The 17,309-nt window shown below is 40.2% G+C and overlaps 1 protein-coding gene across 1 annotated transcript in view; it reads right to left on the bottom strand.

The window, feature by feature from the left end:
- Window positions 1–7,131: 7,131 nt before the first annotated feature.
- Window positions 7,132–17,309, bottom strand: part of ndc80 (NDC80 kinetochore complex component) — a 12,678-nt gene continuing 2,500 nt past the window's right edge. Inside the window, exons 4-17 of the mRNA XM_032516780.1 lie at window positions 16,064–16,190; window positions 15,395–15,567; window positions 14,491–14,593; window positions 14,297–14,383; window positions 13,917–14,010; window positions 13,642–13,742; window positions 12,586–12,730; window positions 11,588–11,793; window positions 11,177–11,326; window positions 10,856–10,945; window positions 10,639–10,731; window positions 10,255–10,385; window positions 9,371–9,473; window positions 7,132–8,267 (exon numbers count right to left, since the gene is read on the bottom strand). Coding sequence (XP_032372671.1) covers window positions 8,139–8,267; window positions 9,371–9,473; window positions 10,255–10,385; window positions 10,639–10,731; window positions 10,856–10,945; window positions 11,177–11,326; window positions 11,588–11,793; window positions 12,586–12,730; window positions 13,642–13,742; window positions 13,917–14,010; window positions 14,297–14,383; window positions 14,491–14,593; window positions 15,395–15,567; window positions 16,064–16,190 — 1,732 coding nt within the window. The 3' untranslated portion in view covers window positions 7,132–8,138. The remainder of the gene's footprint in view (window positions 8,268–9,370; window positions 9,474–10,254; window positions 10,386–10,638; window positions 10,732–10,855; window positions 10,946–11,176; window positions 11,327–11,587; window positions 11,794–12,585; window positions 12,731–13,641; window positions 13,743–13,916; window positions 14,011–14,296; window positions 14,384–14,490; window positions 14,594–15,394; window positions 15,568–16,063; window positions 16,191–17,309) is intronic.

Genomic DNA, 17,309 nt, shown 5'->3' with positions numbered 1-17,309 from the left:
AACATGAGTAGACTGTGGGGCCCTCAGGTGGTCAGGGAGGGCGATCCACAGCCTCGGAGCAGCAGACAGAAAGGCCCTGTCATGAGGTGACTAGATTTCTCAGACAAAATCCGGGAACAATTTCATCTCAGAAGCGTAGGCCTACCTCCAAAACACGTCATGTTTTTATTTTTGTAAAACTTAAAACGGGGACGGACACTAGACCTAGAGCTGCCCCCCAAAAAAAGGTCTGATCCTAGACTCACCCCTGCTGCTACCTCATACTTCCCTCCACTACACCTTTTTAAAACACAAAAGTCCGCGAAATGGCGTTCGCTAAACCCACCAGACTCCATGTGAATAATCAGTTATTTTAGCATCGGAAAATACGGCTTTATAAAACATCTCTGAGCTCTGAGCAGCGCTGGCTCTGGCTGTCTGGAGCCTGCGGGTGTAGGGTGTGCGACTATTGGCTCCGTTTGGGAAGTGTTTTTTTTCCTTCATTCCAATTTCGGGTCTGTCAGTCATAGTGAAATCCGGGGACATATCCGGGGACAACTCCAGCCGGGGACAGGTCACCAAAACCGGGGACCTCTGGTCACCCTACCCTATCACCCATGCTGCACAGCTTGGTTCTGGGGGCTTGGAGGGTGTTTGTGGTTGCAGACCGGAGGGTGCGTGAGGAAGTCTGGGGGGTAGAGGAGTTCCTCTAGGTAAAAGGGGGAAATGTCCATGAAGGCACTGGTGGGTGAGGAGGGAGACCTTATATTCAATATTCAATCCTGAGTGGGACAGGGAGCCAGTGAAGAGATTTCAGGATGGGGGTGATGTGATTATGCTGGTGCACCCTCATCATCAGGATCCAGGCAGCGCTCTTCTGGGTGGGTTGTGGTCTCTGGGTGCTTTTGCCAGAGATCCCGAGGGGGAGTGCATTACAGTAGTCCAGCCTGGAGGAGACAAAGGCGTAGACACCTGCCAGGGTAAGTGTTGGACGGAGTGTGGCGATGTTGGGGGTAGAATGATGTCTTACAGAAGTATTTGACATCCACCTAAAGAATCACAGACCGCCTCAATTCGACACACTATAAACAGTGTTTTCTGTGGGTTTTTCAAAGACTTAGGCGCTTATTTGAGGGGTTTAGGAGTCGTCCATAGGAAAATGTGATGTTTTTCAATAGAAATAATGATCAATTTCAACATCCTTTGGAGTATCATTATCACCATCTGGGTCTCAAACATTGGAAAAGCTAGAGCAAATAAATAACACTGAAAAAGCTTAAAACCAATACTTGGTAAAGTAGTCCACTGGAGACCAAACTACGACCAAGTATTTCTGAGCATCTGAGTGTCAAATGGTTATTTTTGATGTTCACATTGATTTTAGATTCATTTGGCTTGGGTGGTGCATATCGGGTGAGCTTGATTGCTCCTCCCAGATTGGTGGATTATGTTGAGTGCTGCTACAGTCAGTGTTCTCAGAGCTCCAAGTGGGAAGTGGGCGGGGTTGGACTCAACTAGACCAAATCCTGACAGGGAACCACACATTCTACTTAACACATTAACTCTTAATCCAGAAAAGGGGTAAACACATGGGAAGGTGCAGCCTTTAAGGTCCCATGACATGGTGCTCTTTGGATGCTTTTATGTAGGCCTTAGTGGTCCCCTAATACTGTATCTGAAGTCTCTTTTATATAGACCTTAGTGGTCCACTAATACCATATCTGAAGTCTCTTTTATATAGACCTTAGTGGTCCCCTAATACCATATCTGAACTCTCTTTTATATAGACCTTAGTGGTCCCCTAATACCATATCTGAAGTCTCTTTTATATAGACCTTAGTGGTCCCCTAATACCATATCTGAAGTCTCTTTCCCAAAATTCCGCCTTGGTGCAGAATTACAGCCACTAGAGCCAGTCCCACAATGAGCTTATTATGTGCAATTTCTGACTCTGTAGCTTTTGAGGAAGAAAGGGGGCAAGGTAGAGGCTGTGGGCCTGGCCTTGACCAACTGCCACTTTGCTCATTTGAAAGCCATGATCTCTCTCTCTCTCATGGGTGGGCCAAAAGCAGAACCTATTTAGACTGTTTACTTTGCACTTTATTTCCTGAGGAAGATAGGAAAACTATTACTTGTTTTAAGTATTAAAAAAATCATATTCAACAAAAAAAACCTGTGAAAACCACAATTTATGACTATATAATGCACAAACAAAAGATATTGAAAAACTGTATTAGACTTAACTTAAAATGCAGAGCAGAGAAAGTGAACATGGAGGTAAGGAAACACATCTCCCCAACCAGCACTCTACGGTAACATGCTTTGACTCAGTTGCATACCTGGTGTATTTATTAGCATTACATATTTGTATACAAAGTTGTCTGATCAACAACATTCCTATGTCTGTTTGGAAGTACTTACATCTTTCATCCGTAGACAAGACTCTGCCGTTAGGAAACCTGCTCAAAATATGCCTCCACATCAGCAATGCATTACACATGAGCCCAAACAAGCTATTTGCAAGGAGCAAATGTTGCATAGTATCATGTATTTGACAGCTTAAAAAAAGGATGTGTTTTTCTGTAATTGTTGTGTTATTGTTATTAATGATCGTCCTAACGTCGACATGTCAACAATTGTCTGACAGAAACGTTTTTCAAATCTGACTCAGTTGCATCATTTCTGTGCGTGTCTGTGTCACAGCTACAGCAGACGTTGATTTGTCTTCTAAATCTGGAGACAATTAGTTGTTGGAACAAAAATCAAAATGCCAGAGCTAGCAATAATGTAGGGGTAAGGAAGACAGATTTCAGCTACACAATGGTGTTTTGACAGGGAGCTGAGAGACAGAAAATAGAGAGCGTGGAATTATACAACAGAGCTCGCTTTCTCTCTTTATCGTCCTCTTTCTCTCCCACATCTGTAGAACTGATTATTCTTGTGGCGGAAAGGTGAGATTAACCCCTAATAAGTCTCCACATTAACACCTCGCTGCTCTACTGCGTCTGGCTGTCTCCGGTTTGACAGATTAGCTGCTGAGAGCAACAACATGGAATATCTTCAGGTCATGGAGCAGGGAAGTAGATAAGATTTTTTTCCTACTTCTGTCTGTCTCATGTGCACACCACACACCATCACATGTCCCCTTCCTTACATCTCCCTTCTATTAGAGGCCCTGTGAGAACCGCGCGCACACACACACACACGCACACACACTTACATTCACTCCCTTGGCATTTTTTGTGTTTTGTTGCCTCAAAACCAGGAATTAACATGGATTGTTTGAGGATTTGCATCATTTAATTTACAGAACATGCCCACAACTTTAAAGATGTTTTTTTTTCCCACTGTGAAGCAAACAACAAACAAATTAACAGAAAAAGTCAATGTGCATAACTATTCACCCCCCTAAAGTCAATACAGTAGTACAGCCACTTTTTCACAGCACCAAGTTGCTTTGGATAAGTCTCCATGAGCTTGACACGTTTTACCACTGGAGGTTTTGCTCATTCCTCCTTGGAAAACTGCTCCAGCTCCTTCACGTTGGATGGTTCGCGCTTGTGAACAGCAATCTTTAAGTCTGACCACAGATTTTCTATTGGATTGAGGTTTGGGCTTTGACTAGGCCATTTCAACACATTTACATGATTCCCCCTAACCCTCATGTTGTCCTTGGGTCAATTTTGACCCGTTTTCAGTAAAAAAAAAAAAAAAAAGTATTGTCACAAAAAATTGGGCCGTCAAAACAAGCTTTGGCGCAAAAAAAACAACTCAAAACTTCAAAAAAAACTTTGGGAAGAAACAACAAAAAGCACCCACAACATTGAAAAAGTGACAAAAATGTCGGAAAAAGCAAAAATAATGTCGAAAAAAGGTGACCAAAACGTTTTCTTTTCATGGTTGACAGGAAGACAACACAAGGGTTAAACCACTCAAGTGTTGCTTTAGCATTGTCCTGCTGGAAAGTGAACCTCCGTCCTAGCCTCAAATCACGCACAGAGTGGTACAGGTTTTGCTCAAGAGCATCCCTGGATATAGCTCCATCCATCTTTCCCTCAACTCTGACCTGAAAAAAATCCCCTCAGCATGGTGCTTCACCACCATGTTTCACTGTGGGGATGGTGTTCTTTGGCTGATGTGATGGCTTGGTTTTGCACCATAGCGTTTTCTTTGATGGCCGAAAAGTTCAATTTTATCATCAGACCAGAGCACCTTCCTCCATACATTTTGAGAGTCTCCCACAATGCCTTTTCGCAAACACGAAACGTGCCTTTTTGTTATTTGCTGAAAGTAGTGGCTTTCTTCTGGCCACTTTGCCATAAAGCCCAACTCTATGGAGCGTATGGCTCATTGTCATCCTATGTACAGATACTCCAGTCTCTGCTGAGGAGCTCTGCAGCTCCTCCAGCGTTACCTCAGGTCTCCGTGCTGCCTCTCTGATTATTGCCCGGTCCATGTGTTTTGGTGGGCGGCCGTCTCTTGGCAGGTTTGCTGTTGTGCCGTGTTCTTTCCGTTTGATTATGATAGAAACTATAGTTAGAAATAGAAATGATGATAGATTTGATGGTGGTCCTAGGGATCATCAAATATTTGGATATTTTTGTTATAACCTAACCCTGACTTGTACTTAACAACATCGTCCCTTACTTGTTTGGAGAGTTCCTTGGTCTTCATGGCAGTGTTTGGTTAGCGGCAATTTTCAGGTTTTTTATTTAAAAAAAATAGTTTGTGTACATTTTTCTCATTTCACTTTACCAAATTTGACTATTGTGTTCTGATCCATGACATAAAATTCAGATTAAAAAAAATATTGAACTAAAGGCTGTAATGCAAGGACGCCCCATTTGGGGCCCACGGGCCAAGTTTGGCCCGTTCTCTCTTTGTTTTGGCCCTCTATGGATTTGACATGCTCGTGCTTTATATCCTCTAATTTTAAACTTAATGACTACAAAACGTACATTTTGTGCATTTAAAAAGTACGTATTCTGAATTTAACATTTATTTTCGGCCCGTGGCCTTCCATCCAGATATATTTTAGCCCTTCATATGAAAACATCTGGGTACCTCTGCTGTAATGTAACCAAATAGATAAAAAGCCAAGGGGGGTGAATACTTTTGCAAGGCACTGTAGGCCTTTGCCGGCACAATCACATTGAGTTCTCTTGTGTGAAAGCAAGAACATACAGTGTATCAACAATTCACGGTGCATGTCTTTCAATGCAATGGTCCATGATAAAATAGGTCCACGTAGCCTGAGGGCCACAAGCAACACAAACACAACATGTAAAGGAGCATGGAAACAGGCAAAAACACAAACACAGGTTTGTGCAGAAAAAAGCAACCCCATTCCTGTACAAGGACTCACACATGCACATTTAGGCCACCATGTACATGCCTCTGGGGGTACAAAGATACACAAATCATGACATTCATTTTCTCACACATGCAAAGACATACTCATACTCTTTTAAGTCTTGTAAAATGGCAGTGATGGAACCCACCTGTCCATATGGGATCTGATAAACACACCCAGGTCTATCCTGTTTAGTTGAATTAAGTCTCTGTAGCTGTTAACACACGGCACCAGCCTTTCTCCTGTCCTTTAACTTCCTGCACACCCCATACAAGACACACACACACACACACACACACGCACGCACAGGGGTTGCTTCTGCCAGTGGTGGAAGTTATCCATCACATTTTTCATTCCCTCTCTCGACGGAGCCCCTCACAATCACCTCATCTCTCCTCAATGCATCTGCCAAAACATTTTTCTCACGCTCTCAGCACTGACGGTTTTCAAATGTTCCCCTTGTAAAATATGTCTTCCATTTCCCTGTATTGACATTATGTAAAAGTGCAAGGGTTGGGCCATCGCCCCAGATACCAAGAAAGATATCACATATCTGGGGTGTTATCGTGCAAAACATTTCAGGATTTCAATGAACTATTATTTGTATCATTGATTTATCTGCACACGGTTTTTTATTATTATATTATATTATAATAGTCAAAACCTTGTGTAGAAAATAACTGTTACAATTTTTCAGGGCCAAAGGTGTACAATAAAATAATTTAAAAAAGAAAAACGCTGAAAATTCTCACATTTGAAAGACTGGGGCAAGTGAATGCTTGCTTGAAAAATGACTCAAACAATTGCTTAGTAGTTGCATTTCACCATTCTGTTGTATAAACTAGCCATTATTCCACTTCATATATTTTTAATATCGCAGGTAATTTCCTCCTATATTTTCTAGAATGCGTCAGAACAGGTGGAAGGAGCAACAAAAAACTACTGGGTGAGAAAAACTAAAGCTGTTAAGTAACGAATCAAAGCCAAGTAGTGCAAAGTTTCAAATTAAGACTCTTAGGATATTTATAACACTTACTGAAGTCCTGAAATACAGCTGCAACAAAATCATCTCTGAGATGTATTAAGTCATGCACACTTTGACATTTTTTGATAGGAACTAGAATACAAACTACACAACCCAAAAGAGAATGAAGAAGAAACAATTTTTGCAAGCTACTGGACAATGTTAACAGTGTTCGGTTGTAGGGCAGATTCGCCCTTGAAAGTGGAATGAGGAAAAGAGTTTGTGAAATCCTAAATCAATACTACCATGTCCAACAAGCTGAACCAGAAAACCAAACTTTAGTTCAACAAGATCCTACGATAAAGGCCGTGAAACCAAAAGTTCCATTAGGCCGATCTGACGAGCACTGGATCAGGGCCGATATTATAGAACACGAAAGGGAAAAAATTAAGATGCAAACTCAAAAGTAAACTAGAATTGTGGTTTGAATTGTGTGCAGATAGCCACAGAAATCTGGATTTGATCTCGGCATGGGACATAAATGTAACTAAATCCTAATACTGCAGGCCAAGCATGCAGAGCTCATTGGAAGCTGGTACAATGAGTGATGTTGACCCTGACATGGAGAAAGCATCGTGTGGGGGGGTGGGGGTGGGGGGGGAAGAGGTCAAATGATTTGCAACAAATGCTCCTGCAATGACAGAAAACTCCTAAAATAATAAATGCTTATAATAACCACTTTATTTACTAATGAGCCAGTCAGTTTTATGTGTTCTGTTAAATGCTCTAATGTCTTCAGTAAAAAAACAAGATAAATGAGACCGACACAAACGGAAACTATGCCTGCTATTTCATTGGTAACCAGCGTTTACCTCAACCAAGACATAACTGAAGTCAAATTCATAAAGTCACAGATTGGGTTAGTAGAATACAAATATTAAATAAGCACAGTAAAGGTGTCCAAAACACATCTGGTTTATCAAGACTGTATAACAACCAAACAGTATTTCAGACCAAATTAAATAAACAGCTTAAAATTAGCAATTTGTAGCTGTGTAAGTATGAAGTTGATTAAATTTTGGGATAATGTCTTGACTTCAGCCACAGAGCTAGTTAGGAGTAATTAGTATTTACTTGATTAATAATTAGTGGTATGGTCTGCTGTAGACTACTACTGCAATCATGAGATTCATTTCATTTGGTGCTTACTTTGATCAAAAAGGTTTTGTTAATGTTTGAATACTTAATGAAACCAAGTAGCTATTGTAGAAACTGCAACGTTAACCAACAGTTCAGAAGTAAAAAAAAGAAAAAAAACTATCTCCTAGAGGAAAATGTGAATGTACAGCAACCTGAACCAGGCGTGTGCTGCCTTCTAGTGGCTTCGGTACAACTACTATCTGATGAGGTGCAGTCAGACCACGGTGGGGAAAGACTGATGACATATCTTACAGTACTAACACTAATGACGACGTTTACAACAATATATTGACTACAACTTAAAAAAAACATTTCTTTTTTTGGTAAGTATCACTTATTATCACTATTTCAGTGTTACAAAGTAAAAAAACACATTTCTAGCCTTTTTCCTCTGGTGACTTTCTTTATAGAAACTGGAGGGTTTTACATGTAATGTTCTTTAATGAAAAAACAGAAGTGTATACAGTGATATAACATGACACAAAAAACGTGTAAATTCTTCAAACATGAAATTAAGTTTCTTTTCTTAAAGATGGAAACAAACTAAAGACACAAATGAGAGGGAAAACTCCCCTACAATTCCATATTCTCTGAAATGATCTGCCCCTGCAGACCTGTAGACCTCTATCCTCCTCCTTCACTCTACAAACTGTTTGCCTTGGACCTGAAGTTCTTCAAAGTTTCCCGCAGCTTCTCTACAGCAGCTTCATCCTCTTCCACAGCCTTAGAGCAGATCCGCTTCACTCTGACGTGCAGATCCTCCAGGCATTTCTGTTGTACAAGAACCACAGGAGCCATTGGGCTGTATTACACTAGGGCTGTAAAGGTTTGCATATTCGCATTTCGTACCAAAACTACACGGTACGTAGATTGCTGGACATTATGCAGAACCAGAGTTGACACGTCCAAGTTCTGTCGGACCCTTTTAGCTGTACGCCATTAGCAACATTAAACTCAACTGAACATTTGCTGACGTTAGCACAATAGGCTAATTGGAATGCTAGTCAGTCAAACTATGGCAAGTGCAAATAATAATCTGGAGCTGGAAGGCCTGCTTGCAATTTCTGGTCAGCAACAGCAACGGAGAGAGAGTTGTGTTTAAGACAAGGACAGTGCGTCGCCGTTGTGAATGGAAACACTTTCAACATGCTAACTCATATTCAAGAGCATTACTCTTACTCGGGACGAGGAAAAAGAAACCTGCATTTCCACTTGCGTAGAATAAGAGATGCTTTCAGTTTTAGTCTATTATGACCTGTTGCAATTTTGGGAAAGTGTGTTCCCACAGTGAAATACAGACCTGGTTGAACTGTTCCTTCAGTAAGTTCACCTCAGTATCCAGAGATAGAATTTTGTTTGGACATTGACATTTTCAGTACTGTCAGTTCACAATAAATAAAGTGAGCTTTACTAAAAATCACACAGAACCTTGACTCTTCACTGGGGAATGATCCAAACTGTGACTTCTGTGTACCGTACACATATATTACACACATTACGGTATAGGAATCAGGACTTGATGCGTAGACTGTATAGGTGAATGCAAAACATCTTGATGGCTGTCTGTAACATAGGTCATAACTTCCACCCCCCCTCCATGTTAGTGGATGGGACATGGGCCAAACTCGTAAGTATTGTTGAAAGCCTCAATATATTAAGTCAATGATGGCTACAGTCACATCTAAACCACAGTGAAATACTTAGGATGTTCCTATATGTCATGCGCTTGTGATGTTTGCGCAGGAAAAAAAGCTAGATCTACTTATTTTGATACATTAGTTTGTTTTCTTGCTATAACAAATTGAAGTATGCCTGGGATATAGATACTTCCTTGCAGTACAGGGACAGATGTAGTAGACTTGTAAGAACCTTACCTCTGTGATTGATAAGTGGTTAGTAGCTGTGGTAAATATAGACGCAAGATTGTTGGCTACTGTTCGTCTCTCCTCATTGGTCTCCTGCAGCACTAGGTGGTACCTGAAGACGAGACAACCACAAGTGTTTTATTTTCAAATAAAAAAACTCATAATTATGACTGACAGAAACCTTGAGGATGTTGAAGTGCTCATATTATGCTCATTTTCAGGTTCATAATTGTGTTTAGAGGTTATATCAGAATAGGTTTACATGGTTTAATTTTCAGAAAACACCATATATTTGTTGTACTGCACATTTCTGCAGCTCCTCGTTTCACCCAGTGTGTTGAGCTCTCTGTTTTATCTACCGAGTGAGGCATCTCACTTCTATTCCATCTTTGATGGGAGTCGCACATGCGCAGTTGCTAGGTAAGGACTACTAGCCAGTCAGTTGCAAAGTATGAGGGCGTGCCATGCTAGCAGCTAGGTGAGAATTATAAATGTGTGTTACAAAGTGACACACGTTTGTCACGGAAGTAAAGGCTGGACTACTATACAGCTGTTTGGAGGAGTTTGTGAACAGTGTTTTTTCTGGAAGATCGTAAAGTCCCTATGGGGTGGACTTTGGGCTTTTACACTTTGTAAACCTATTACATGCACACAAATTATATATAACACAATAAAGGAAAGGGAAAAGCCAAAAAGCATAATATGAGCACTTTAAAGCTCACACATAAAGTCTGTTTTTTATGAAGATTTCAATAAATGGGACAGATATGTCAAGATGAAACAGTATTTCCAGGGCCATTTGACACTGCTTTGTTTTGTCCATGGCCTCCAGTGGGATTAAGTAGTCCTTAAGACATACATATTGTTGATAAATATATAAAACAGTAACTCACTGTTGTTGTGCTGCCTTCAGTTGTTGTACAGACTCATCGTATCCAAAATTAACCTTCTTCTCAAGAAGCTTACGATGGTTCTCCACTGACTCCTCCTCTGCTAACCATTCCTGTTCCTCTTTGGCCAGCTCCTATACAGACACAAACACACAGGAAACTAATGACAGTACATGTAAGAGACACAACTGTGCATTTTCTGCACGTCACAAACATGTTAAAATGTAACCATTTGTAAGTAAGTTTAACCATTCCTGTTTTTAAGCTTTGAAGAGCACAGATGCCATCTTGTCTAAATGTGGTTCAGTGTGCTCGATGTGTGCCAGCTGGTGAATGCAGTAAGGCATTTCTACCAACATTAAGCAGTCTAAACTATATGGACTCTACCTGCATGTTAAAATCCAACAGTTCGTCCAGCTTGCGAATCTGCTCCCTCAGGTGCTTCAGGTCATTGGACTTGTCCAAGATGTTAGAATTCACCTTAAAGAGACACACATTTAAAAATGACATATGTGATTTGAAAAGAAAAAAAAAGACGCATTTGACAACATTGTGTCAGCATGGGAAAAAGTTAATAGGTCAAAAATAATAAGGATTTTGTTACCTGTTCACAAGACTCCTCTAGACTGAGTTTCATGTTGGCCAATCGACTGTTCTCCTCCTCCACGTCACTGACCAGCTTTCTCAAGAGCATCTACAACCCAGCATGGATCAGAACAAGGACACAACACTAAAGTCTATTATCACATGCAAGACACAAATCTAATTTTCAACAACCCAAAATGTAGTAAGTATAAAAAAGGTGCATGTCCAAAGCTACACATAACTGAAAATAACCTAAGCATTGGGATAGCAAGGTAGTCTTGTTTGTACTGAACTGAAATCCTTCACAAAACTGCTAAACAGGATTATTAGCAGGAAATACCTGTCTCTGGGTTTTATTCTGAACCATGCTGCCGGGTCCATATTCACACGGCCTGATCTCAAAGTCATGACCGCCGGCGTTCTCTGCAGACAGTGGTATCAGCTTCAGTTTACGGGCCAGTTTGTTGTACTCTGCTACCTTCAACGCTGCCTGGGATTAGACAGACACGGGAGAAAACAAGTTAAATGAAAAGGTCAAAATGTGTGCCACTGGATGAAAAACATCTGCTATTATCAACCTATACTGACTAGACTGGGTAGAAAATAAACACAGAAACAAAATAGCATAGTTTAATTCCAACTATTAAGAAAATAACTTAGTCAAATGTCACATACATCATCTTAACAACATTTTGTTGACTATATCTGCTCCTCATGTGCATACATACTACAGTCACTGGACATACAGTACCTTTTCATTCACTTTGGCCAGAGCGATCTCCTCATTCCACTTGTGCTGTTCAGCCTCTTCAAGAGACTTGCTGAGACTGGAGATGGTCTGTTGGAGTTCTCGCTTCTCTCGGTTGATCCTCTCAACATCAGCTGGAGTAAACTTCTGGTTCTGCAGGAGGTGTTGAAGTTTATTTTGCTGATGTTTTAGAGTCTCCAGTTGACTGCCTGCAGAAAGACAGAGGAAAAAAAACATGATGTTTATGAAATCAGATTCAATCCTCAGTTCTGATTAGAAAGAGATGTTCAAAGTTATCAGATCAAATAAGCCCACATAACAGATTATTTAAACAAATGGGTAACCATGTGCTAATTTTAACCTGAATACTGTTTAGTTACTACAGAAGAACTACGTGCTGATTGGTAGCTGGAGAGATGCCACATCACCTTGTCCAACTGTCAGCGCACTCACCCTGACATCTCTCCATTTGTGCATGTATAGGTCCTGAGCATGTGTGTGTATTTCAACAAAAAAATGTAAATTGTAATTTCCCCATTGGGGATCAATAAACAGGGTAAATTAACTTACTCAGAGTAACATTAATAACACTGTGTGTGTGCTTTGGATAAGGGTGCGCCAGTCATTTTTGGTATCAATCCGAACTTGGCCAAAATGAACACAAAAAAAAGAAACTTTTTATCCACAAGATGAAAATATTATGAATAATAAATAAAGAAATGACATTGTGTACATTGAACTAACTAAAACATAAAGGAATGTAAACAAACACTTTTTAGTGCAAACTGCATAATGACACAACCGTTCGGTGCCCAGGCCCAGACTCGGCACCCAGTCAGTGCCGAGTGTGCACAGGCCACTTAAGCACTTGGAAATTCCACTTACTTTGCATAGTAGTAATAAGCACAGATGGCTTCATGGGGACCAGTTATTGACATCATCAGATGCCCACAGCATCCTATGCATCCTGGTAAAGAGCTGACTGACATGGTCATATTTACCCGTGGTCTCCAGCTCATCCCTCAGTTCTGAATCTCTGTTCTCCAGGTTGGCTTTATGGGACTCCAGGCTGCTTTTAAAACTCTGGAGTTTCTTGAGGTCGGCCTGCAGCTGTAGCTTTTCCTCCCTCTTGGTCATTAGACGGTCCTGTCCAGGAGAAGAAGACAGAACATTATCTGTCTGTTTTAGTGTTACTCTCAAGTTAACAAGATTCCATTTAAACGGGTGAATTATATATACACAGTTCACATGAAGGGGAACATTAGATTAAGTATTTCTTTAGTTTGTACCAGGGTTTAAACAGGTTTATTTCTGCTCTGAAGTTGGACATTTTAACATTAGGGTCTTCAGGGATTGACCCGCTTTTGGAGCCAGCTTCAAGTGGCCATTTGAGGAACTGCGGTTTTTTTGTACTTTTGAGTAGGCTTCATTTTTCAGCCCCAGAGACTGCAGCTTGGTTTTCATAGCCTAGAACTCTAGACGCACCCTAGCGGCAGCAAATGTAATTTGTAGCTAGGGTCAGTCTAGCAACTCTCGAGCTGGTAAAAACAAATTCTGGTCAGACCAATCACATTGTGTATAGAGTCGGCGGGTGAGTTTAACATAATGATGGCAGCGTTGCGACGGTTCTGCGTGAATTCCCTGCTACTTGAAAAAAAAAAAAAAAAAACTGCTGCTGCTGCTAGTGAACAGCGGTCTTTAGAATACGGCTTTGGCCACAACTCTGGAAGACTTGAAGTCAAGCTGTGACGTCATTCTTAAAAAAAAGGAAGATGGGAATTTGAAAGACAACAGTTTATCCCGCCCCTCGGACTGAGCCCTGCCTATAAGTTCGCAGACCCAACATCTTGATGTGGGTCTTTTCACTGTGAATGAATGCAGTACACTAGCCCTTACTGTATATAATAAATGTAATTAGAAATATCAATATTTTAATATCATAATCTAATCGTATATGTATATGTTATTTTGATATGGATCCCTCTGGGTCTGAAATAAAGTTTATTATTATTATAATCGGTACACATGGGGATGTGTCAATAAAAAGGTCTTCTGACCGTCCGGCTCTCCTTCTCCAGTTGTTCAACCTCATCGCTGAGTATTCTGTACTTCTCCTCCATCGAGGCCAGCAAGGCTTCGTCAACGTTGTAAAGTTTCTCTGTGAAAACAGACACATACACTTTTTTGATATCTAGATTTTTTTAAGGGGACTCAAAATTTAACTTAAAAATCTAAACTGGAACTAACAATGAACTAACATTATGCTTGAATATACATAGAAAGCAATTCCTTCTTAAAAATACAACTCATTTCATAGAGACGCTGTGCTTACTTAGTTTATTGAAGAATAATTCATCCACATCGTCAAATGTGTCTTCACCCTGCATGAACCTGGAGTATGTCTCAGCATTGTAGTCCAAGAGGAGCTGCACAGTGACGCATGAAAGAGAAGAAACATAAATAAATGAACAAACTGACAAATGTTTTATACTGAGACAGTCAAAAAAGAGAAAATGTAAAAATACAGAGACAACACCTAAATGGCTTTGTAATATACTGTGTCAGTAAGAAAACACACAATCGTTAGCCACCAAGTAACAAAGAGGTCTTGTGTAAGATTCCAGCAACAGATATACAGCACATCCTCTTGACATTGTCTCTAGCTTTTTAAGGGTTTATGCCTTATGGTGCTGTTAAAAGAAGTTAGGGTACCTGGTTATACTCAGCCCCTTCCTCGATATCAGTGTCTTCACAGAAGTCACTGAATAGCAGCCCCTGCTTACTCAAACACCAGTTGCTCTGACACACATAATAAGCACAAAAATAACATTAGTTTACTCTAAATCCAATGCAAATGAACATGGTCCACTGTGATTCTTATTAAAAAAGTGCTGTTTGCATCTCACCTTGACTTGCTCAATTAGCCACATGAGAGCGCCAAGGGCCTGAGGCCAGGTGTGAGGAGCTCCAACAGAATACATTGAAGACTTGGAGAGAACAAATGGATACCTTAAACCAAAAATATGGAGAAATAAAGACAGTCAGCAATATTTCTTAAACTATAAAAGAGGGGCCAACATGAAGGCAAACAAACGGTAAGATATTTTTACTACTTTTTTTTTTTTTTTTTAAGATTTTCACTCCATCGTTCTTTGTATTGTTTCTTTTAACCTAGCCCCAATCCTTAAGTGGTGCTAAAGTCCTAGGCCACCAAGAACTTTTTAATGGCGTTTTTTCCATTACATGGTACCTGCTTGACTTGCCTCTTCTTTTTTTGGTTTTTCATTATGAAAAAAAGTCTCTGTGACCTGCTAACAGGTACTTTTTTGGTATCACCTCCGTCGTGGTTCCAAGTGAGCTGAGGCAATACCAAAAGGCAACAAGAAAACCTACAGATTACTGATTGGTCGGAGAGAATCGTCACTAATCACTGCGTTATCATTGCTAGCGACAGACGGGGGTGTCTTGAACAAACCCGCCATTTTTAAATAGTTTAGCCAGCTGTGTTTATTTTTTGCTTCCTCCAGCTTTGTTTGAAACAAAATGTGTCTTCTGGCTGTTGCCACACCGAGAATCAAAAACACCACACCTCTTTGACGTTCTGTCTGTGCGTGCGTGTGTGTCGCGTTAGGTCACGGCAGTAAATCTTTATACATCAAATGAAAAAGTAGGAAGGGGCAGCGCGACCAAGTCAAGCACACTGGGTAATAGCTATAAGATTTAAAAAAGCACTTAAGACTGTAGGGGTACTAAATGAAACACAAAAAAAATACATAAAATTCTTATTAATACTTAAAGACAATATTTTACCTGAGGGCTTTAAGCATAGCTGGAACCTCCTCCTCAACCTTTAGATTTGGCATCTCAAAAGTTGGGTCTAGCTGGCGATAGACAAACTCAAACACCTTCACAAACTCCTTGGTCGAGGGAGACTGGAGGGTCTTGGCTGACAGAATGCCGGGGTAACCGTGCTCCGTCAAGAACTAGAAAGACATGAGAGAATATCAGGCTGGACAGAACTACAGTACGGATTCTTGCTCATATTGACCGACACCTATACAACTTTTTTTGCTGTAAATGCAGGTACATAAGGTTTAAGCTACATTTTGATTTCCCATTGAGCAATATTAATTAATCAGTATGAATGTAGTAACAAAAATAAATTACAAAGCCGCAATCAGCCAATATTGATATTATGATAGTGTAGCGGTAAGACTGTAAAATCAAGAGTGCTGGATCCCTTTAGACCTCTGTGTGGAAAATGTGTCCATCAGGTGTATTGCAGTAATGCTCAGCAGCAGTTCAATGAATGGGATAAGGTGTATGTGTCTGCCAGCAAGAGAATTTTCAAATCCAACCACTAAGGGGCACCAACATATTTCATTTTCATATCCCACACAGCAGATTTAATGTACAAGCTGCGTGTGCGTGCGTGCGTGTGTGTGTGTATTACATGGACTGAGAAAGAAAGTGTTCTACCTCGTGTAGCTGTCTGATACATTGCTGAACATAGGCTTTATCATGCAGAGGTCTGGTGTCTTTGATCTTTTCGGTTCCTCCAAACCCTGACATGGTGCTGTTGCGAGGCATGCTGGCTCCGCTAGTCCTGCAGACAAAATATTAACATACCACCACAATGTCAAATATCAATTCATGTCTCAATCATATTCATACATTAGAAAATGAAATTCAAGGAATTCCAGGTACTTTTCAAGGACTATTCTTTCCAACTTCAAATATACTGTATTTTTCAAAAATTGTGAATCAAAGCAATCACAAGAGGTCCTTGAGCAATGAGCAAACATTAATAAATGTGCACAAAAACTTATTAGGCTGATTGCAAAGAAAAATAAATAAAAATTTCAATGGCATCTAAATAATTGCATTGTATAAAAACGTTAATGGTAAAGAAAAACAAAGACAACAAAATGACTGGTTTTAGCTTGAATAGGATAATGAATGAAGTCTCTTCTAGTTTACTCATTCCAGTACCTGTTAATGTGTGTTTGTTACACTGGTTTGAATTAAGAAAGTAACTAAAGGCCCAGTCAAAGGTTTTTTTTACAGCGGTATTACTGTCTTTGACGTCATCACAGATGTTTCCTTCTCATTGTGTAAGGTAAGACTATACATTTTTACCACCCAATTTCATCTTACTACTATTGTAATTGTACTGGCTGTGTCCAGTTTTACTGATGTATTGCCTGTATCTATATATGTATGTATGTTCTCAGTGTTTTATAATTGTTACCAATTCTATGTGAAGTACAGTGAGGAAAATAAGTATTTAAACACCCTGCTATTTTGCAAGTTCTCCCACTTAGAAATCATGGAGGGGTCTAAAATTGTCATCGTAGGTTCATGTCCACTGTGAGAGACATAATCTAAAAAAAAATCCAGAAATCACAAAGTATGATTTTTTTAACTATTTAATTGTATGATACAGCTGGAAATAAGTATTTGAACACCTGAGAAAAGCAATGTTAATATTTGGTACAGTAGCCTTTGTTTGCAATTACAGAGGTCAAACGTTTCCTGTAGTTTTTTACCAGGTTTGCACACACTGCAGAAGGGATTTTGGCCCACTCTTCCACACAGATCTTCTCTAGATCAGTCAGGTTTCTGGGCTGTCGCTGAGAAACACAAAGTTTGAGCTCCCTCCAAAGATTCTCTATTGGGTTTAGGTCTGAGACCGGCTAGGCCACGCCAGAACCTTGATATGCTT

The sequence above is a fragment of the Etheostoma spectabile genome, chromosome 5 (genome assembly GCF_008692095.1).
Source record: "Etheostoma spectabile isolate EspeVRDwgs_2016 chromosome 5, UIUC_Espe_1.0, whole genome shotgun sequence".
Classification (NCBI taxonomy): Eukaryota; Metazoa; Chordata; class Actinopteri; order Perciformes; family Percidae; genus Etheostoma; species Etheostoma spectabile.
The sequence above is the reverse complement of the archived record's forward strand: the minus strand, read 5'-3'. Positions and strand labels throughout refer to the sequence as shown.